Consider the following 21,342-nt stretch of genomic DNA (forward strand, 5'->3'; position numbering starts at 1 on the left):
ACTCTGGTTACAGCTTGAGCCCAGGATTTGTGGCCAGCCCAGTCAATGTAGCAAGATCCTGTCTCAAAAGCAAACAGATGCAGGTGGTTGTTTTACAATAAGTTACTTGAGCATTACCTCCCTCTTTGACTGTGTCCTTCTCTGTCTCTGTCATCTCTGGGGTGAGCCTTCTGAATGCTCAGAAGCTTCCTGGTGCAGAAGCTGTGCTGTGTCTAGAGACCTGCACCAGTCACATGGGACAGGAAACAATGGCAGCCCTGTCTCACACCTGGACTTCAACCTCATGAGAGCTGCTGCTGGATTTCTGATGCCAACAAATTGTGATATGACATTTCCAGTGGTAAATTTCAGGACAATCTACACATGTCATGATAGGACACACAAAAGTCCACTTCTGTCTCCCATCTGGGCTGGAGAATTAAACTGGCACAAGCCAGATAATCAGGAGGAATGTATTCTGTGGGACCAGCCCCCACACTTATTTACCCCAGGAACTCTTGAGGAGTGAGGGATAAGAGACTTAAGTTAGAAATAGAGAGGAGAAAAAAAAAAAACAGAGAAAAACCACAGGATAGACTCGGGTGGGTCTGGATCCTTATTAATCAGCCCAGAGCTTTATTCCAAAGGTTTATTTATAACAATGCCAAGGGGTGGAGCAAAAGACCTCTCCCTTGCTAGTTAGACCCTTACAAACACCTGGTACCCAGGCCCATGGTCCAATCAACCTCTTATGCAGTCCTGCTGGGTACGGCCACTAGGAAACCTAGTGGGTTACAACTGTATTCAAAGTTTTTAAATGCAAGTTTCCCGCTGATGAACCCTATGAGGAACTGTAGCTCCACCGGGGGCCAGTCACACACACACCGCATTGGACAGAGCAGTAGGGCCTCAGGATGGCCAGGCCCAAGGGCTTAGACCAGAGCAGTCAGCTCCTAGAGATGTACTGGGGATGGGAGGGTTCTTTAGCAATGTTTAAATCGCTCCCGGTCCTCAGTGACAGTGGTAGGACAGGCTTGTCACTTCAGGGGAGGGCTCTGTAGCCCAGGCTGACCTAAAACCCTAACCCTCAGCTTCTCAAGGGCTGCTATTACACGTGTGTACCACCATGCCTGGCTGAGAAGAACAGCTTTACACAGGAATTTCATCTCCTTTTAAGAAAAAATACAAGTCAGGGAATTTTTTTTTGTACCTGCTCATTTTTAAATGCCTTTAATTCAAAATAGTAGATAAATCAGTACAGCATGTTCGGAGGTGGAATACTTTGAACTTCCTGATAACAAAACGTATTGGAAGTGACCATTTTCCACCATAGAAGTAAAACAATATTTATTACTGTCTTTGTGATGAATTAAAGGTTTAAGTGCCTCAAGGCTTATCTCATGGGCTTAGCAGGCTCCCTGGTGCAGCCACACGTTAGGGCTGGGTGGCAGAGACTCGAGAGGATGTGTTGGATGGTGAGGATGAAAACCATGCAGGTGACAATAACACGGACAACAGAACTCGGAGAGTCATCTGCAAAGCAGCTGTTGTGGTATGCTATGCCAGAAACACGGACAGCTGTGTCTTCCCCCGATGCTGGAGTGTCGTGAAGAGCAGGGGATCCACAGCTGGGTTGGTTTTGTTGTCTACTCTTCACCAAGTACTCTTTGTTTCCTATTCCTATTGCTTATTGGCAAACAGGTTCTTCTTCTTTTTTTTTTTTTTTTTTTCAAGACAGAGTTTCTTTGTGTAACTTTGGAGCCTGTCCTGGATCTTGCTCTGTAGCCAGGCTGGCCTCAGACTCACAGAGATTTGCCTGCCTCTGCCTCCTGAGTGCTGGGATTAAAAAGGTGTGTGCCACCACCACCTGGCTTAAACACAGACAAGTTCTTTTACTCCAATCTTATTAATATTAACTCTTGGATCTCACATTATATCTTACACGGAAGGTGTGTGTGTGTGTGTGTGTGTGTGTGTGTGTGTGTGTGTGTGTGTATGTGTGTGTGTGTGTAGGTTAATGGAGATTACAAAAGTTTTAAAGAGGTCCCACAGTTCAAAGAGGCTTTACTGGAGATAGAAGTGGTTAGAAAATATGAGAAACCCAGCTGGAGATCTGCTGGAATTTCAGAGCTAAGCTGTAGGGTCTCCAGTATGAGACTTTAAGCTGACCTGAGGATTATAGCTGAGCCACAGAGCCAGGGACTGTGGGGACAAGACACAGAAGCATAGAGGCAAGGTGCAAGGCTAGTGTCCAGACAGACGAGCCGAAGGACAGGATCGCAGTTGGAGTGGGCCCCATCAAGCAACGAGATTCGTGTTGAGCTGAAGTGCCATGGGACAGAGTACTGTGTCCGCTGGTCAGTTGACGCACACACTGGATCTTCCAATCAGGATATGCTATGTAAAGGAAGACTCAATTTACATTAAGAGGGGGGTGGGAAAGAACCTAAATGCCAATGGACTAGGGGAGAAATAGTATATAATGGTATATGCATGTAATTGAATACTAAAAGGTAATAAGAGGAAATACTGATGTTAGCTACAACATGTATGGACTTTAGAACCTGAAGCTATCTAGTTTTGGGAAGGCTGCTAGGCATAACCATATACAATTCTACTTATTTGAAATGTCTAAAATAAGTCAGTCTACAGACAGAATATAGATTAGTGATTGCCAGAAGATGAAGAGATGAAGAAATGGGAAATGATTGCCTTTTCTCTTAAGAGTGATTTTTTTCCCTAAAATTTTATTGTAATCTCAGTTTCACAGTTCTCCGACCTTACTTGGGTGAAATTTAGAATATATGTATACAGTATATGTCAATAAAAGTTTTGGTGGGGTTTTTTTTTTTGTTTAGTTTTGTTTTAATATGTTTTCTTCTGGAGCTGAGGACTGAACCCAGGGCCTTGCACTTGCTAGGCAGGCGCTCTACCACTGAGCTAAATCCGAAACCCCTATTTTTGTTTTAATATTTATTTATTTATTTATTATGTATAGTGTTCTGTCTGTATGTATGCTGCACACCAGAAGAGGGAGCCAGATCTCATTACAGGTGGTTGTGAGCCATCTCTCCAGCCCTGGTTTTGGTGTTTTTAAAAACTATTTTTATTTATTTTTGAGACAGGATCTTAGGTAGTTCTGACTGACCTCACACATACTATGTAGCACAAGAATGAACCTAAACAAGAAAATAGGTTATTTTTTTTTTTATGTATATGAGTGTTTTGTCTACAGACATGTAAGTACACTGTTTGTGTCTTATGCCCGAGAAGACTAGAAAAGGATGCTGGATCCCCTGGAACTGGAGTTCTAGACAGCTGTCAGCTGACATGTGGGTGCTGAAAATCGAATCTGGGTCTTCTGGAAGAGCAAAAAATGCTTTTCACTTCGGAGCCATTTTTCCAGCCTCTGCTTTTTGATTTCTAAATGTTATCAGGAGATGGATAGTGGCGATGGTTGTACAATACAAATATACTCGTACTTTTTGTTTGTTTGTTTTTTTCGAGACAGGGTTTCTCTCTGTAGCTTTGGTGCCTGTCCTGGATCTCGCTCTGTAGCCCAGGCTGGCCTTGAACTCACAGAGATCCTCCTGGCTCGGCCTCCTGAGTGCTGGGACTAAAGGCGTGCGCCACCACCGCCCGGCTGTACTCCTACTTAATGCCAGTAAATGGTTAAAGTGACAAATTTATATACATGTAAATATACGCGTGCATACACACACAGATAAAATCAATCCTAGTTGTAAAAGCTTAAGAAGATGGTTCAGCAACACCGCGACACTGCCTTGTAGGGAGGAAAAGGAGTTCTATTATGAACTATGGACCTTTACTGGGGAAGAGGCATGGATCTGTGAAAGAGAAACTAGGAGGAAGATAATGGCTGAAGCCAAGGAAAACTGACTTCAAGGCTAAGGCAGAGGGGGAAAAAAACCTTGGTCATATCCAGAGGAGCGTCTGACGGCGCTGAAAGAGGAGATTTTACACAAGAGTGCACAGATAGGCCTTCGGAAACGATCAGGGGCATGGATGGTTCCAGCACAATAAAAAATAATAAAAGTAGAGGCAAACCACCACCCGCAACCCAAGTGCGTTCTGAATGTGGCCATCTGGGTGTCGGCCGTGCTCTGGAGCTCTTGCTAACCAGGATGGGCCGGGATTAGGGCACAGGCACCCACCCACCAAGAAGGCGAGCCCGGACCGGGTGCAGACGCTCGAAACCAGTTTGGGTGAGGGCAGCCCTAAGGCCCGCCCGCGTCCTCACCGCGCATGCGCGCGGGCCAGGCGTGCGCCCGCGCCTGCGCAGCAGCGATAGGAAAAAAACGTCAGCACGTACGCCCGGAGGGTCCGCGGCGCGGGAGGCGCTGGTCCGGCGAGGAGTCGCAGGCGGGCGAGGAGAAGCAGGCGGTCGGGCCGCGTGGGCTCTCACGAGGTTAGAGGTTGCCCGGCGTGGGCCCCTGGGGCTGGGGCCGCCGGGGTACGGCCCCCGTGGAGATGGAGGTGCAGGGGTGTGGTTCCGGGGCGAGCCGAGGCCCGGCGCAGGCCTCGGGCCCTGGGCCGCAAGTGGAGGTTTGAGGGTTGGCGCGGGCCTGCGGGGTTCGCAGTGGGGCCCCAGGCGGAGAGTCCGGGGTGCGGGCCGGGGTCCTGGGGCCCGGGTGGGGCCGCGGAGCTCACGGTTCTCTGCACCCCCAGGCAGCTCGCGGCACCCGGCCGCGCAGGCCCGCTCAGGATGTCGTACATGCTCCCGCATCTGCACAATGGCTGGCAGGTAGACCAGGCCATCCTTTCCGAGGAGGACCGCGTGGTCGTCATTCGCTTCGGACACGACTGGGACCCCACTTGCATGAAGATGGACGAGGTTCTGTACAGCATCGCCGAGAAGGTAACGAACGCATGTGCGGGACTCGCCCTGTTGGGCCCTGCCCGTCCGACTGCCTGCAGCGCCGGAGTCCCGAGTTCCTTACACACCCATTGACCCACGGAAGGGAAAGACAGGGTTCATGAACACGTACGGGGAAGGTTTGTGCCAGAAAGTCGGTTTCTTAAACTTGGAAGAGATTTATGATCGCCCTCCTAAAGTACGTGACTCGTTGTGATGATGAATTTTGTTGTGATGATTGGGGAAGAGAATTGTTCTGAGATAGGTCTTGTATGTAATCGAGATGGGCCTTGAATTCATCACCGTCCTGCCTCAGCCTCTTAGAGTGTTGGGATTACAGGGGTGCACCACTGTGGACCTTGATAGTGTTTCTTAAAGAATTTGCTAGGGCCAGGTGCAACGGACAAGCATTTAACTCCCAGCACTTTGGAAGCTGGGGCCGACTGATCTGAGTTCCAGGCCAGTCAGGACTTACGACCCAGTCTCCCCCCCCCCCCAAAAAAAAAAAAGAAAAAAAAAACAAAACACAGAGTTACTGTATGGTGTGTATAATGAACAGAATGAATTTGAGAGTTTTGGAACGTACTTAAGTAGTCTAGTTTAACAGGATTGGCCTTTCCTTGGTACTTTATTGTATTTATAAATCAGAACTTCTAGGTTAATATTGTGGTAAACTTTTTAATTTTTTTTTTCCTTTTGCGAGAGGAGGGGGCAGCGGATTTATTGTGTAGCCCAGGGTAACCTTGAACTTTTTTTCATTCTCTGCCTCATCACAAGTCCTGGGATTATAGGCCTGAGCTCCAAAGCACTTTGGTTAGGAGGTTTATTCTCTTTCTGTGAGTTCCTTTTAACAGTTTTAGGATAACTTACTTAGACTTTTGTAATTGTAACAATAGGGCCAGTGACAAAGACAGTCAAGTAATAAAACATTTAGTGATACTATTCCATGAGTAATTTGATTAGTCTTTTGTTTTCTTTCTTATTTTTTATTGTCTTGAGACAGGGCCTCCGTAAGTAGCTCTGGAATTTGTGTAGACCTTACGGACATCCCTAACTCTTTTTTCCTCACCTCCAGTGGTAGGATGAAAGGCATTTGCCACTGTGCCTAACCTGAGAGTTTGTTTTAAAGAATAAACACTAATAGAAACCCTGAAACTTTTCCCTCTCACGGATGCTAATGTAAGCTGGCTTGAAGTAATTCTTGTCTTCCAAATGGCTCTCCCATAGCAGCATTACTTCATTTACTGTGCTGCAAGTGAAGCCAGGGCCTCAGACATGCCAGGCAAGGGCTCTACCACTGAACCACAATCACCATACCAAAGAAACTCTTTGGAGGAAGACTTAGGTGTGTGTATAAGTAGGAAAGGCGGCATTGTTTGGCTCTCCGTGGGTTGGTTTCTGCTTTTGGATTTAGGAGAGAACAATAGAGGGCAGTTCTGACATTTTAGTCATCACAGGTGTCTTCAGGGATGTTGGTCCCGGCCGGGGCGCAGGAAGCCTTGTTAAAGAGGGTGGGTCCCAGGGAATTCTTCTCAGCCATCCCTGCCCTGTTCCTCTTGGACTCCAGGACAGTGAAGACCTGAGGGTGTGGCGAGGGCTGAGAGAACATTTCTCTCCCATGCTGGCTTTTTTGCCAGTCAGGGCTAGAGGTAAGAATGAGGTGGTTGGATCCATTACATCAACAGATGCTGAAATTCTCTGAAGCAGCACTAAAAGCAAGTCTGTGCTGTTGGTTCTGTCAGTTAGGGACAACTGTCCTAACCTGAAGGAGGCATGAGCAGCCTCGGGTGGGGTTTCCTGTCAGGATGGCTGGGTATGATGATGCTCTTGGCTTTTCCCAGCTAAGTAGAACTTTTTTTTGCTGGAAGTGTTCTCTGCTTTTCTCGTTGTACTGTGTCAGGTGCAGATGGAACTGTCAGCTCTACTAGACGTGTGTTGTATTTGCTAGTGGGCACATTGGTCTCATTTTAAAATACTTTCTTTGGTCTCTTAAATTGCTTTTTCTTTTGTCCTAAATTTGATTATAGTCGTTTGTTTTTCAAGAAAGGGTTTCTCTGTGTAGTCCTGGCTGTCCTGGAACTTGCTTTGTAGACCAGGCTGGCCTCAAAGTTACAGAGATCCTCCTGCCTTTGCCTCCCTAGTGCTGGGATTAAAGGCATGTGTCACTACTGCCCAGCCTTGATTACATTCTTACATACTTCTCCACTTTTCCCTTTTTTAAAAACTTTCTGGTGCTAGTATGCTAGGCAGGGGGGCTATGTCCTCCAATTTCCTTTTATTTTTCCATTTTGTGTGGGTGTGTGTGTGCGCGCGTGCGCACCACCACCACCACCACAGATGGTGGCCCAAGGTATTTGTTAGCAATAATCCTCAGTCCATCTTTCACCTCATTATCCATTGAGGCAGGGTCTTTCCTTAAAACTAGAGCTTGTCACTAAGGCTAGTCTTACCAGCCATTATGATCCTAGGGGGTCCTCTGTCTTCACCTCTAAGACTAGAATTACAGAAAGGCCATCACGCCTTCTTGGTAGTTATGTGGGTTTCTGGGGTTCTGAACTTGTGCCCTGCAAGCTCTCTAAAGTAATCACTGAGTAATCCTTTTCCATATCCTTAATAAGCCTTTAATACTGTGTTTTAGTATAGTTATTAAAAATGTAATTTGAAATAAATTAAAAAGACTACTATTAATGTTTTGCTTTCTTAGTATAATGGCAAAATATAAATTCATATTTCTGGAAACTGGGGGAACAGAAGTTTTGAAATTTTAAGATTTTAGTATAGAGAACAGTATAACTATTTGAAAATCTCCCTCTGCAGAAATGGAAGATAGTGGGAGATCTTTCTCATCTTGTATGAGTCCTGTTTGGATATCCCAGCTGTTTTAAAGTGAGTAAAAGTTCTGTGTGTTCAGGCTGGACTTGAGTGTCCCATTTCTCCTAGAATGTGTTCATTAGCCAGTGTGCTGCTTTCAGTGCCCACCTCCACCTGATGCTGGAATAGTTTTGAATTAAATAGTTAAGGAAGGAAGGTAGGAGGGAGCAGGTATCCTTAAAGATCTGGAGCTTACTGAGGAAGTTCTCGGTAAAGCTGATTACATGCGACTTTGAAGAGAGACTATTTTATGAACCTGTGATCTCTTTCCCATCGGGTGGGAATATACTTTGCTACAAAAGTACTCTAGGAATTAGTATCCCTTTAATACTGTGACACACAAAAATAATGATTCATTTAGTTTTGTGTGTTAAAAAGTCCATATAAATAGCATTTAAAATCTCTTCTGGGATATATTGACATGTAATGGCATGTTCTGAAAGAAACATATTGTGGCTGGTGAGATGGCTCAGCAGAGGGAGACCACACAGAAACTCATATCCAAGTAAGGAAAGAACCAGCTCCACAAGTTGTTCTCTGACCTCCACACATGTGCTATGGCATGTGTGTACCATATACACACATGAATATAAATGTACACAAGATAAAATTTTGGAAAACTGACAAGACAAATAATGTTTATAGAGCTTTTAAAGAATGCTGTCAGGGAGTCTCAGACACAGCAGAGTGTAGACTTTGGTGTTATTGTGGAGCTTGTGAAAAACTTCTCTGCCCAGACACAAGCTTGTTAGGAAGCACATACAGATGCTGCCCATGCTTTTTAAAGTCCCATAACTTGTGGGAAATAAATATACAGAGCATATATACAGCAATATTTTTCCATTTATTTTTATATTTTTCCAAACGGTTATTGGAGAAAAAAGTAATGGACATCTACTTTAATCTGTTTTATATAAAACAGGAGTGGAAATCTTAGTGAACTACAAATTGATAAATGGGTGGACAGTGAGTAGCAGGAGAACCAGTGCCGCTGAGTTTATATTCTAGCCCACCTGGAAGCAGGAGCCAGAGTGCAAGCAGCCCCTATTTTGAGGTAGCTTGCACACACTGCTGTTGCAGATAGAATCCAGGAAGGTGCAGAAGTCAGCAGGGGAGGTCTGATGCTATGCTAGTACTTTCTCACCTAATTGTCACATGAGTATATAGATAGCCTCATAGACAGAGAACCCATCCTCACCAGAAGGACCAGTCTTTGCCAAGACCCTGCTCCCAAGGTCTTGTGGATGAAAGCCTCTGCAAGCTTGAGTACAGAGTTAAGATCATGTCATTACATTAAGGTTCCGTAGCCAGGACTGCCTGTTAAATCGTATTCTTCAAAGGTACAGTTATAATGACGGTGCTGTGTTTCTTGAGTTTTGAAATACACCTTTGTGTCAATTCCTCGAGGCAAACGCGGTTGGTGTCGCTTGTGCTCCGTGGCATCCTCTCTGGTTCTCGAGTCTGATAGGCCTCTCTGCTGCCAATATGAACATCCGCCGGGCTCGGCCAGATGACCTGATGAACATGCAACACTGCAACCTCCTTTGCCTTCCTGAGAACTATCAGATGAAGTACTATTTCTATCACGGCCTCTCTTGGCCCCAGCTCTCCTACATTGCTGAGGATGAGGATGGGAAGATCGTGGGTTATGTGCTGGCCAAAATGGAAGAGGATCCTGATGATGTCCCTCATGGACACATCACCTCATTGGCTGTGAAACGCTCCCATCGGCGCCTTGGCCTGGCCCAGAAGCTGATGGACCAGGCCTCACGGGCCATGATTGAGAACTTCAGCGCTAAGTATGTATCCCTGCATGTCAGGAAGAGCAACCGAGCAGCCTTGCACCTTTACTCCAACACCCTGAACTTCCAGGTTAGTGAGGTGGAGCCCAAGTACTATGCAGATGGAGAAGATGCCTATGCTATGAAGCGGGATCTCTCCCAGATGGCAGATGAGCTGAGACGGCAGCTGGTGCTGAAGAAGGGCAGATACGTGGTCCTGGGCTCCAAGGAGAACCAGGGCAGCACACCTGGTTCTGAAGAGGCCTGTCAGCAGGAGAACCTGGTCGGAGAGGATAGTGGCAGTGACAGCAAAGACAGCACTGATGTCCAGGACAGCTTGCAAGACTTGGAGTCCACCCCCTAAGCCTGCTGGAGCAGCACGGTTCTTGTCTTGTAGCCTGGCTAAAACACACGTTTCCTGGGGACCTGCCTGTGCTCTCTACCTACTCTGGGGTCATCTCACAGTGATCAATGGCTTCTCATTTTCAGCGCTTAGCAGCAGCCTTGCACATAGCCTCCGTTGATCATGAAGGCGCTCCTGGACACAGAACCTCTGTGCAGGAGCCAGGGAATGTCGAGGCCTGCCATCGCAGCACCTTCCTTGGCTTCTTCCAGCTGCCGTTGTATTGTTTGCGGTTGTCCTGCACTGACCGAGTGTATGTGTCCTGGAGATTTCCCTAGAATGCCAAACAGGAAGTACGGACAACTTGGGAAGCTCCCCAGCTTTCAGCGTTTGCCATTGTTTATCTGGGTTTTCATTCTTGAGTAGGCAGGACTGACCGTCAAGTCAGTCCTTATGCCCTCTGCCTCTGTCTGGTGGAAGTTACTTCCTCTTGCTTTCTCTGTCTGGAAACTGCCTGCCCTGCCCTCCCTCCTTTTGAAGAATGTTCCCTTTCCCAGTGGGAGAAGGCGCTAGGTATCGGACTTCTACTCAAGCAGAAATCAAATTGTAATCTCTAGCCTGAAAAAAATAAAAATACTAGAAAGGAATACACATTTGTTGTGGGAATTCATTGGTTAATCCTTACCTAGTATTCTGTGTTTAGTCCCAAGGCCCCCTCAGTGGAGGTACAAATTCCACCCTTGGGGTTCAGGGTTGATCTCAAAGCTGTGATACAAAGGAAGGGGAAAGGCCCTGTGATGTCACTGTCTTCTGGATGACCTGCCCTTTCCTTCCTTATTCAGTGAAGAATAGGAAATAAGGCCTTTTTAAAAGATTTGCCATAAACCAGCATCTGGTGTGAAGAATTATGAGAGAATGTTGAATTAGAATATTTGTGTGCTTATTTATAAAACTGAGGATTTCATTTTTGAGAGGACATGGTTCCTCTTACCAGTTTCTATTTTATTTGGGGCACTGGAGAGTCTAGATGTCTAAATAATCCCCACTCTGAAAGGTATTCTGACCTTTCATTGGATTAGCAGTTCATACTGTAGAAGGCAGAGTTAGTCCTTTTCTTATTGATAATTTAAATTTTAACTTTGTTGTAATGCATATGAAATGTGGAGTATTTCTGCTCTGTGATACTTAAGATTAAATAGTGTGATGACACCCCTTTGATCCCAGCACTCTGGAGCTAGAGGCATGCAGATCTTGAATTCCAGGCCAGTCTGATGTACAGAGCGAGTTCTGGGCCAGCTGGGACTACACAGTAAGACCTTGTCTTAAAAGAGAAGAACTTGCCAGGGAACTGGAGCTTTGGCTTGTGAATGTCTTCACCTTAGCCCCTCGTCTTCAGGCTCTCTAGGACCGTGGAAAAAAACACAGCAGATCCATGTTTGCTGTTCACCCCATAGAACAGGGGAGTGAAGGCTGAAGGACACTTTCCTTCCCTGCCGACCTCTTCATCCTTTCCTGTCTTGTCTCTAGGGTCTTCCTCACCTCAGAACTTCTTATGCAGCTTTTCCCTGTTTTGCTGTCATCTGTGACCACCCAGGAGTCAGTCAGCAGAGCTTCTTCGTCTTGTCTGACTTGAGTTTTCAGCGACCTCAACACAGGGGCCTTATGGTTGGGTTTTGGTGTTGGAGATTACAGTGCAGGCCTCACACACATTTGCTCTGCAAAGGGCTTCCACACAAACACTAAAGCACCAGCACCAATACCACCTGTGCTTGGGCCCTGCTGGGAGCAAATGGTGGCCGTGAAGTAGTCTTCCCCAGCCCAGCGTCAAGTCCATCTCAAGCCTTTGAGCCATTGTTCCGATGCTTAGTTTTCTTAATTTAAACTCACTTTGTACCAACTGGACTTGGATACCTTGTGGACCCAGCCAGTGTGCAGGGCCCTTGCACGCTGGCCCGAGAAGAATTCCTAGTTTTGCTTTCCCATCCAGGAGCTAGATGATGGGATTTGGCTGCTCTTTTGTGTCTGTCTCCACTCTCTTCCAGCCCCCCACTTTGGTGTTTCTAGATGGGAGTCTTCTGTAGTCCTGGGTGCCCTGGAACTCACTCTGTAGACCAGGCTGGCCTTGAACACAGATCTGCCTGGCTCTGCCTCCCACATGATTGTGTCTTTGTCTTTATAGGCAGAGTTCTTTCTACATGAATGACTCCCACCCTCTGCAATTCTGCCTCTGCCTTTTTAAGCAGAACAATTTCTTCATGACTCAGCTCAGGAAATCTCATCTAGATGTGTTTGGGACAGACCTGGGTCCACTGTCAGCTCTGCTATTTTCCATAGGTCTTGGGGCCACATAACACAATCTTTTTGAGCCTTGATTTTGTATGTGAAATACTAACAAGTTCTCCAAGACTGTTGAACTAGAATCCATGAGTGACAAGTTCCTTGCATGTAGTAGACGTTTTTGAGCTAATCTGCCCTGAAATGTTTATGGAAGTCCTTACAGTATGTGTTTGACATGAAGCCTTCGTCTAATGATGATGGGCCAGACTAAGCTTGAAGACAGGAGAAACACAGGCATCTTAAAACAGGTTGGTGTTTATTCCGTCAGCGGCTCTCCCTGGTCACTAAATGCCCCCATATTTAAATGGTTGTGTGGTTGGTACTTAATTGTGTGTTTGATCCTGAGCAAGTTGAAGAGAAAATGGATTGCAGTGTCCACTCTTAATCTCGTGATTCTGTGGCCTCAATTTTTGTAGTGAGCTATTTTATTTTTAAATAAACCAGGATAGAGTATGTTTACTTTGAAAGCTGGCTCCTGGTGACCTGGCTAATGGTTTTTATATGGATATGATGGGAAAGCAGAGTTTCAGAAATACTTTCCGTGAGAATGAGATCCAACTAAGGTGTGTGCATGATGTCTGAGGGCACAATGTTAAGGGTTTCTGGAGTGATTAAGAGAAAAGCACACATCCCTGTGCACCGTGATCTGCAGATGGTAATGTACACACATCCTTCATGCACCATGGCATGCATAACATGTACACGGCACATATTGCTTATGTGCCATGATAGGTAGACAGTGGAGCACACACATGCACAGTGCTTAAGGTCTCCATTAAAGCTAAAGACAAGTGGAGTCCTTGTTAAGTGTAAACACTCACTGGTGGTAGATTTAATTTCCTTACCAATTTTTAAAACGCACCAACAATAGAGTGCAGTGAATGCCTGTCATGCTCTCAGAGTGGTGTTCTCTAGCTTGCCTTTGTGCTGTATCGTTGGAAGGGGATCCCAGATGCCATATTCACCGTAAATTTTCTAAGCTGGATTCAGGGTGGGGGTTTTGTGGTTCTGTCAGTCCAAAGCAGGGCTTTGCATGTGCTAGGCAGGTGCTGCACCCTGGCCTACATTCTCAGCTGAGAAGTTGAGAGTTTGGTTTGTGTTTTACAGGTGGCTTGGTGGGGGAGCACACTGGGGATTGAACCTGGGACCTTGCATACAGAGCAGACACTATCACTAGGGCATACGCCCATCTGTAGGTTTTAAGAACAATAGTCATATTAAGAAATAAGGAAATGGGCATAATGGTGCATGCCTGCCATCTCAGAGCATGGGAAGCTGGAGCAGGAGGGTCACAAGTTCAGGGCCTGCCTGGGCTTCCCTGAGTTCAAGTGAATTGAGGTCAGTGAGGGAAATTTAGTGAGACCCTGTTTCAAAATGGAAAATAGGAAATGCCAGAGATAAGTTCAGTGGTAACATGCTTGCCTCGTTTGTAGGCACGAGGCCCTGGGTTCAATCGGCAGTGCCACAGGAGGAGGAAAGCACTAAGTGTTCTTAGCCAGGTGAGGTTAGTGCACACCTGTAATCCCTGCACTCTTCAAGATCATCTTGAACTCCAGAGCAAATCTGAGGTCATCGTGGGCTTTATAAAAAGACCTATCTCAGACAAACCCCAAACATACAGGACATGGAAAACCCTGTGTTGTGGGTATGCCACAGCACAAATGTGGCCAGAGGACAACTTGGGAGTTGGTTCTCTTATGTGGGTTGCAAGGGTCTTGAGGTGGTCAGGCATGAGGGCAAGAGCCCTTACCTGTTGAGCAATCGAATGAATACCAAGTCAACAGTATTGACGCTTCGGGGATGTTAAAGCGACTTAGGAGAAACATGGAGTCGGGCTTGGGTATATACTCGTGTATGACCTTGTGCCAGCTAGTGACTTACTCTCTGAGGGCAGCCTTTTAAGGTTCTTGTGAAGAGAAAATGAGACAAGATGTCCAAGAATGGGTGTGTGTGTGTGTGTGTGTGTGTGGCAAGATGGCTTACTAGCAGGTAGAAGCATTTGCCCCGAAAGCCTGATGACCTGATTTCAGTCGTCTGGGCATCTCCGTGGTGAAAGGAAGAACCTGGCTCCTAGAGTTGTCCTCTCACCTCCTCATCCCTACACACAGACCCTCGAGAATTAAGTTAAAGTTCTTAACAGGGTGAATGGAAAATGGGAAAGGAGGTTGGTTGTTGGTACCACTCCTGGTCATTTCAACCTGTCACTGATGTCCTCGGCTTGTATGTATGTCTCCAGTCCACATGTTTCCCAGTGGCTGTCATGTAACCTTGTCCCTATGAATAGAGAGCAGTCGTGGACTTGGGGCCCACCTCCTCATCTTGACCCTGACTGACTTCCATCTGCCATGATCCTCTTTCTGGAATCACTTCTCGGTTTGGGGGTTAGGAATTAGACTCCTAGGGCACAGTTCAACTATGACATGCCTAAGTTGTGCCTTTACAGGGCACAGAGCATTTTTAAGGAAGAAATCCTACTCTGGGTCTAAGGCTGTTTAAGATTTATCCTTAGGAAATGGTGAAATATGTTGCTGGAGGGCTTCTTTCCAGGTTCCACCAAGCCCCGCAGTCCCACAATCCACATATAAAATAATCACTCAGATGCTTATATCACTTATAAACTGTATGGCTGTGGCAGACTTCTTGCTAACTGTTCTTATATCTTAAATTAACCCATTTTTATAAATCTATACCTTGCCACGTCACTTGTGGCTTACCGGCATCTTTACATGTTGCTTGTCCTGGCTGTGGCTGCAGTGTCTCTCCCTCCTTCTTCCTGTTTCCCCAATTCTCCTCTCTCTTTGTCCCGCCTATACTTCCTGCCTGGTCACTGGCCATCAGTGTTTTATTTATATAGAGTGGTTGGAACTTCCAGGTCCAAGCTGGAATGGCTACCCACTACAGAAATATGCACATAAATTTAAAGGTAACATGCATGGTGGATTTATTGATACTCCTAGAACCTCAGGAAGAAAATAACCATAGAGTGCCGAAATATGGTGTAGCCATTGGATGGAGTATTGGCAGCTAAAACAGCAGTCTTCGGTGAAGGTGAAAGATACGGCTCAGTTAGAATGTTCACATGCACAAAGCCCTGGGTTCCAGTTCCAGTGTCACTGAACCAGGGCTGAGGTCAGCTTGTAGTCTGAGCACTCGGACAGGAGTTCAAGGTCATCCTTAGCTGCACAGCAGGTCGAGGCCAGCCTGTCTTAAAAAAATGAAGTAGGTCTCTGGAAATTTACATGAGAATGCCTACAGTAGAAGCAGGACATAGATGAGTGTGACCATGTTTTGTTAAAATAGTGTAGTTTTAGATGTACCTAGGAGAGATGGGGCAGAACTTCGCAAAAATATTAGCAGCAGTTGCCTCTGAGTGGGATTTAAGATGATTTTAATCTCATGGTTTTATTTTTCCTGAACTGATGAATTTGGACTAGAAAATTCTTCAAAATATAAAGTTTAGCTCATGGGATAGTAACTGTCAGTGTTTGTAAGCATTGAAGCAAAAGCAACTGGGGAGAATGGATGATTGAGTCTTATAGGCATGTTTAATGCATGTAAAGAGTATTTGTCAAAGTACAAACTTATAAAAATGCATGTGGCTTGTTGGTGAGTGAATGAGAGGGCTGTGGACGTCTTCGGCAGGACTATTAACTTGATGCCTGAGACAAGTTTAATTTGTAAGTGACTTGGAAATGCCGCATCTGTAAGTAGCACTAGCCGGGATCCTGGCAGCATTCTGCGGTTTTCGTCTGTCAGCTCTATGGGACAAATATTTAATAACTAGTTTGAAAAAATGCCCAATTACACAGTCTTGTTTTTGCTTTAATTTGCTTTTATGAAATGAAAGCCAATTTTTTTTTTTTTAATCTCTTTCTAGGTTAAAAATTTTGCAGTTATTTATCTTGTGGATATTACAGAAGTACCTGATTTCAACAAGATGTATGAGTTATATGACCCGTGTACTGTCATGTTTTTCTTCAGGTATGCTCTCTTGAAGTTGTCACTGACGTGGGTACTGTGGTTGGGGGTTTGATTGGCCAGAGGCTCTGGGTTAGAAGGAAGTCGGTCGGTCGTGCAGTTTACCTTAGGCAGTCAATGTGGATCTTTGAAATGATTCCAAAGTAGCAATTCCAGGTTTAACATTCACTCAGTAACAAATTACACATGGGAAATACAGTGCAGAAACTGGTGTGAAGTCTAATTAAATGGAAGACATTCTTACTGGCATTTAAGATGCCTTCAGAGAAAATCTGCTGATGAATAAACCTTTTAAAAAGTAACTTCACTTGTTAAATATTATCATTGACTTTATTTGGTGTCCTTTGATAACACTCAAGGAAACCTGAACTTAACTACTTTGCTTATACAATCCAAGATTGTTTCATCATCTCAAACCCTCCGCTGGAGATTTGGAAAGACATCTCCATTTGACATTGGCACTGCTCGTCAAAAGTTTTTCCTATATATAATTACTACAGAAGTTGGTGTGTAGTCACAGAACTCCAAAAGTAGTGTCCAAACTGATAAGCAGGGTTGTGTGTTTCCCCTTGTACAGGGACTGAGCAGTGTCAATTGGCTCTCATTTATGAATTTACAGTTCTGGAGGTAAGCAGGGCCAACTGAGTCCCTGCCAGAGCCTCACAGGTTTGACGTGTAGGCTGTGGACTTGTCTGGAGCCCCTCGGGGTGTCTAAGGCTTCTTGGTGCTGTTGGTGGGAGCCACTCTGCTCCTCCAGGCTCCTCCACCACAATAAGGCAGCATCCGTCGTCTGTCACAGTGAGTCCTTTTTACACAGTCCTGCCTTCCAGCTCCACCTCTTGGAGGGAGGGCTAGACTCACCTGTGTAATCCGGGATAATCTCCTTTTTAAAGCCAGCTGCTGAGGAGCTTGATGCATGTCTGCAATTTCCTCTGCAGTATCATGTGCCAGGCTCGTAGGGAAGTATCATAGGATTTTACCTTACTCCTCAAGATTATCATCCTTCCCATAAGCAAAGCAGGCTCTCTCCCGGGTTTCCAAGGACCCCTTAAGATCCCACGCCTGGACCCAGCAATTCACAGTCCTCATTGTCCCGATCACTCGAGTCAGCATGGCTGAGTTCTGTGGCGGAAGCACAGCCCCAGCTATAAAGCCCCTTTGTCTCTGCTTCTGTGAAGCTGAGACATAAGTGAGGCCTCCAGTAGTTCTGGCTCAGAGGAAATGGGTGAAAACGCCCCCCCCCCCCCCCACACACACACACAGTAGGGCTCCACGAGCTTCTTAGGTAATATGGCTTGCTGTTACCCTCCTAGCTGTGTTTTACCTCTGGGAAGGGTCTGACCAAGTCCCCTTCTTTGTGATTGGTGCTTGTAATTGGGCAGGTTGACCAGCCTCCTGCAACCACAGTGGGTGCCATTCTCTTCTCCTCTCCAGCCCTTTCTGTCCTTCACAGTTTGAGGTGCAAGTTAAGCAGAGGAGGTGTCCTCTACTGGGTGACTTCTGAATAGGAAATGATGTTCCAGCTTCAGATGCCTTCTGTAGACTGAGAAGGCCACCCGCTCTTGGGAGACACACCCACTGTTCTCCTGTGTCTGAGTGCTCTGACCTATGGTCATTCCAGGCCTTCAGCATGAGTTCTGATGGCCATGTCCTTGTCCCTTTTCTGTGCCACATATTCAGCTGCCATTGCAGAATCTCAGCATCTTTTTATCTGCAGAGGCTGGGAATTTAATCTTCTCACTAACAGTCCTGTGCCTATTCATCTCCTCCTCCTGACAGTGAGGAAGCTGGCAGCACTTCCTTGTTTGGAAGTCAAGTCTCTACTAGATACACAAGAACATCATGGCTGAGTTCTGCTTTTCATACAACCATGGGACACAGTTGTTCCCAGTGTGCAACCAAAGTCCCCTTTCCTCTTTTTGAGAAACAAGGTCCTCACTTGAGGTGGGACAGGAGGGGTCATCATAGAAAGAAGGTTGTAGGGAAGAATGCTGTTGTGTAGATAGGAACATAGCTGGCATATTTGAGGTCTCTAAGACAGATGGTGTACTCAGAAAGGAAGACAAACTTCCTCTTCCCTCTCTAACCCAAAGTTCTAGAACAAGGGTCAATGGCAGACACTTTATGCACCAGTATGCACACTCTCAGGACTTGGACAGAGTATGAGAAGCCAGGCTCCTCTTTTTACAGAACCTTGCCAGAGACATAACTGATCAAGAACCTGTCTAGATTACACAGGGCTCCAGGTATGCAAAAGACTGGTCATGTAGAGTGTGCTCAGCACAAATATACACAAAGAGTAAGCCACGGAGCCCAGCAGGGCTGCTGTGCTGTGGGTGGTAGGTGATGTGGGTGTCTGCCCCATTCCTGGGCTAATTGAGGACATGGAATGCTGACCTGAGAGCAAATGTTTGACATGCGGAAATTATGTCAAACTGACCTCCTCGCTGCTCTCAGAACTAGTGGGGCGTGATCATGGACTGTAGCTGAAGCTGGATGCCTGATCCTGTAGAAATGAAAAATTAAACTAAAAAGTAGATTTTTAGCCAACTTGGAAAAATTCATGCAAGTGCAACAGGAGTTAACATCAGAAAGTACAAATACAGGTTCCTAAGGGAGTGGGCTGAGGGGATGTATCCTCTGAAGGGTTATTTGCTTCCCAGTCACAGCAGACAAGGACATGCAAGGTCACCATTCTCAACTCACAGTTACAAGGCTTTTGGTAAATCTGTATCAAGTTCCTGTAAGCAGAACATGAAAAAGTTACACATTGCTTTTTCAGGAAAATTAGTGCAACTCTCTGGAAAACTACTTGTCTTTCCAAGTGATAGAACTGTCTTTTGGCCTTTATAGTCTTACTATATGAATGCACAATTGCAGGACACTTGTAGAATATTATTGTAAGGTGTGGTTACTTTTGTTTATGTTGCATTTGTTTAACTCTGTGAAGCTGTGTTCCTTTGCCTGTCTAAAACACCTGATGGTCTAATGAAGAATGAACGGCCAATAGTGAGGCAGGAGAAAGAAATAGGCAGGGCTGGCAGGCAGAGAGGATAAATAGAAGGAGAAATCTGGGAGGAAAAAAAGAAGTAGCCAGAGAAGGAGGAGGACTCCAGGGGCCAGCCACCCAGCTACACAGCAAGCCACGGAGTAAGAGTAAGATTTACAGAAGAGGCCAGGCAGCAGTAGCACATGCTTTTAATCCCAGCACTCAGGAGGCAGAGCCAGGCGGATCTCTGTGAGTTCATGGCCAGCCTGGTCTACAGAATGAGATCCAGGCAAAACTACATGGAGAAACCCTGTCTCTAAAACAAACCAAAAAAAGGAAAAAAAAAAAAGTTTACAGAAGTAAGAGAATGGGAAAAGCCTTGAGGCCAAAGATAGATGGGATAATTCAAAGTTAAGAAAAGCTGGCTAGCAACAAGCCAAGCTAAGGCCAAACATTTATAATTAAGACTAAGTCTCCCTGTGTGATTTCTTTGGGAGCTGGGTGGCGGGCCCCCCAAAAGAGCAACAACAACAACAACAGGACACAGTGGTGCGTGCCCTCAATCTAGCACTTGGGAGGCAGAAGAAGATGGGTCTATGTAGTGAGTTCTGGGACAGTCAGAGCTATGTAGAGAAACCCTGTCTCCAAAATCTCAATTAAAAAAAAATATATGTATGAGTGCACAGGAAACACAGAAGAGTGCACGAAGGGTGTGTGCCTGCTGCACTGCATTTCCTAGGGAATTCTTTTTTTAACTTTTTTTTTTTTTAATTTTTAAAATTTATACAGTGTTGTTCTGCCTGCACGCCAGAAGAGGGCACCAGATCTCATTGTAGATGGCTGTGAGCTGCCCTGTGGTTGCTGGGATTGAACTCTGGACCTCTGGAAGAGTAGCAAGTGCTCTTAACCTCTGAGCCACCTCTCCAGCCCTGGGAATAATATTTAGTGTTTGTTTTTATCTAGTTTTGGACTGTGGGTCTCTCTTGATGGTCCGTGCCTTTAAATGACATTATAGGCACTTAGAACAGCGGGGAAAATGGGCTTGTTTGTGGCATTCTCTTGTGAGCACTGCTGCTCTTTTCTCTTTCAGAAACAAACATATCATGATTGACTTGGGCACTGGCAACAACAACAAGATCAACTGGGCCATGGAAGACAAGCAGGAAATGGTGGACATCATAGAGACTGTGTACCGTGGTGCCCGCAAAGGCCGGGGGCTGGTGGTGTCGCCCAAGGACTACTCCACAAAGTACAGATACTGAGCACTGCCCTCACAGGCTGTGCAAAGGACACTGGAGCCTCTTCCATGTAGAAATACTCAGTTCTTCATAGCCTTTGGAAGGGCCTGCAGCGAACATGGCTGTGGGCTGCTGCAGGGTCTTGAGATGAGAGGTATGGGGCCTTAAGTAGCTGAAGCAAATAAACGTGGCAAAGGAGGAGTGACTCTCTGCTGTGTGCTTTACTCATCGTAGATGTCTTGACTCTTGAGGTGAAATCCAGGTGTTTGTCCCACCAGGCTGTCAAGTTCTGCATCCTCAAGTGCTTGCTAGAGCTGTTAGAACAGACTACCACAGACTGGGTATCTTCCACAAAGACACATCTGCTTCCAGGCGAGGTGTGAGCCTGAGGTAAAGGTGTTCTGGGGTTCCATTTGAGGTTGTGGGCCATCTGTCCTTGCCCCTTGGCTCTGGAGGTTACTGGCAGTCTTTGCTGATCCTTGGATTGAGGAGACGTTATCCCAGTCTTTGCCGTTTTCTTTACAAGTTTTCTCCTCGTGTGTGTCTGTCTCAAATACCCCCTAGTTGTAAGAATACCAGCCACACATTGCTGGTCACTCCCCACTTCTGGACAACCTTATCTTGACTAGTTACGTATGATAACCACTCCAAATAAAGTCATGGTCTGAGATACTGGATTTAAAACATCAGTATATGGATTCGGGGTGATAAAACCCACAACAGGAACCAGACTTAATCTCACTGGGCATATAAAATAGCACAGGAGCCAGGTGTGATGCACTCCTACATGCCGGCTGAGATGGGAAGATGGGAAGTCTGCGGCCAGTCTGCTAAGCTTGTCTCAAAACACACAAAAACAGTGATTGTTCGGAGCCTTCCCTTGTATTTTAACACTCCTCCTCAGATTGTGTCCATATCGTGCTTCCAATGGAGCTGGGGGTCCTCATTCC

The 21,342-nt window shown here is 45.9% G+C and overlaps 2 protein-coding genes across 5 annotated transcripts; both read left to right on the plus strand.

The window, feature by feature from the left end:
• Positions 1-4,261: 4,261 nt before the first annotated feature.
• Txnl4a (thioredoxin like 4A) lies at positions 4,262-20,593 on the plus strand. Of its 4 annotated transcripts, none has more exons than XM_006973867.4 (4): positions 4,262-4,408; positions 4,669-4,858; positions 16,065-16,168; positions 20,245-20,593. In XM_006973867.4, the coding sequence occupies exons 2-4, from the start codon at positions 4,706-4,708 to the stop codon at positions 20,414-20,416; spliced, it is 429 nt and encodes a 142-aa protein (XP_006973929.1). In that variant the 5' UTR covers positions 4,262-4,408; positions 4,669-4,705; the 3' UTR covers positions 20,417-20,593. The 4 variants fall into 4 exon arrangements, with proteins under 4 accessions (XP_006973929.1, XP_006973932.1, XP_006973931.1 ...); XM_006973870.4 differs by lacking the exon at positions 20,245-20,593 and adding an exon at positions 7,673-7,741 and having other exon boundaries at positions 4,286-4,408; XM_006973869.4 differs by lacking the exons at positions 16,065-16,168; positions 20,245-20,593 and adding exons at positions 7,673-7,741; positions 9,134-10,497 and having other exon boundaries at positions 4,286-4,408.
• Positions 9,212-10,497, plus strand: LOC102924821 (N-alpha-acetyltransferase 11-like). The gene has a single exon (XM_006973866.3). It carries the CDS (start codon positions 9,212-9,214, stop codon positions 9,869-9,871), a length of 660 nt encoding a protein of 219 aa, XP_006973928.1. The 3' UTR covers positions 9,872-10,497.
• Positions 20,594-21,342: the final 749 nt, after the last annotated feature.

This window comes from Peromyscus maniculatus, chromosome 19 (assembly GCF_049852395.1).
Source record: "Peromyscus maniculatus bairdii isolate BWxNUB_F1_BW_parent chromosome 19, HU_Pman_BW_mat_3.1, whole genome shotgun sequence".
NCBI lineage: Eukaryota > Metazoa > Chordata > Mammalia > Rodentia > Cricetidae > Peromyscus > Peromyscus maniculatus.

What these genes read in the sequence shown, in the direction of transcription:
- LOC102924821 (XM_006973866.3), top strand. Translation starts at nt 9,212, where the DNA reads ATGAACATCCGCCGGGCTCGGCCAGATGACCTGATGAACATGCAACAC.
- Txnl4a (XM_006973867.4), top strand. Translation starts at nt 4,706, where the DNA reads ATGTCGTACATGCTCCCGCATCTGCACAATGGCTGGCAGGTAGACCAG. An exon ending in TGTACAGCATCGCCGAGAAG is followed by an intron (nt 4,859 to 16,064) that starts GTAACGAACGCA and finishes ATCTCTTTCTAG; the next exon opens with GTTAAAAATTTTGCAGTTAT. An exon ending in ACTGTCATGTTTTTCTTCAG is followed by an intron (nt 16,169 to 20,244) that starts GTATGCTCTCTT and finishes TTTCTCTTTCAG; the next exon opens with AAACAAACATATCATGATTG.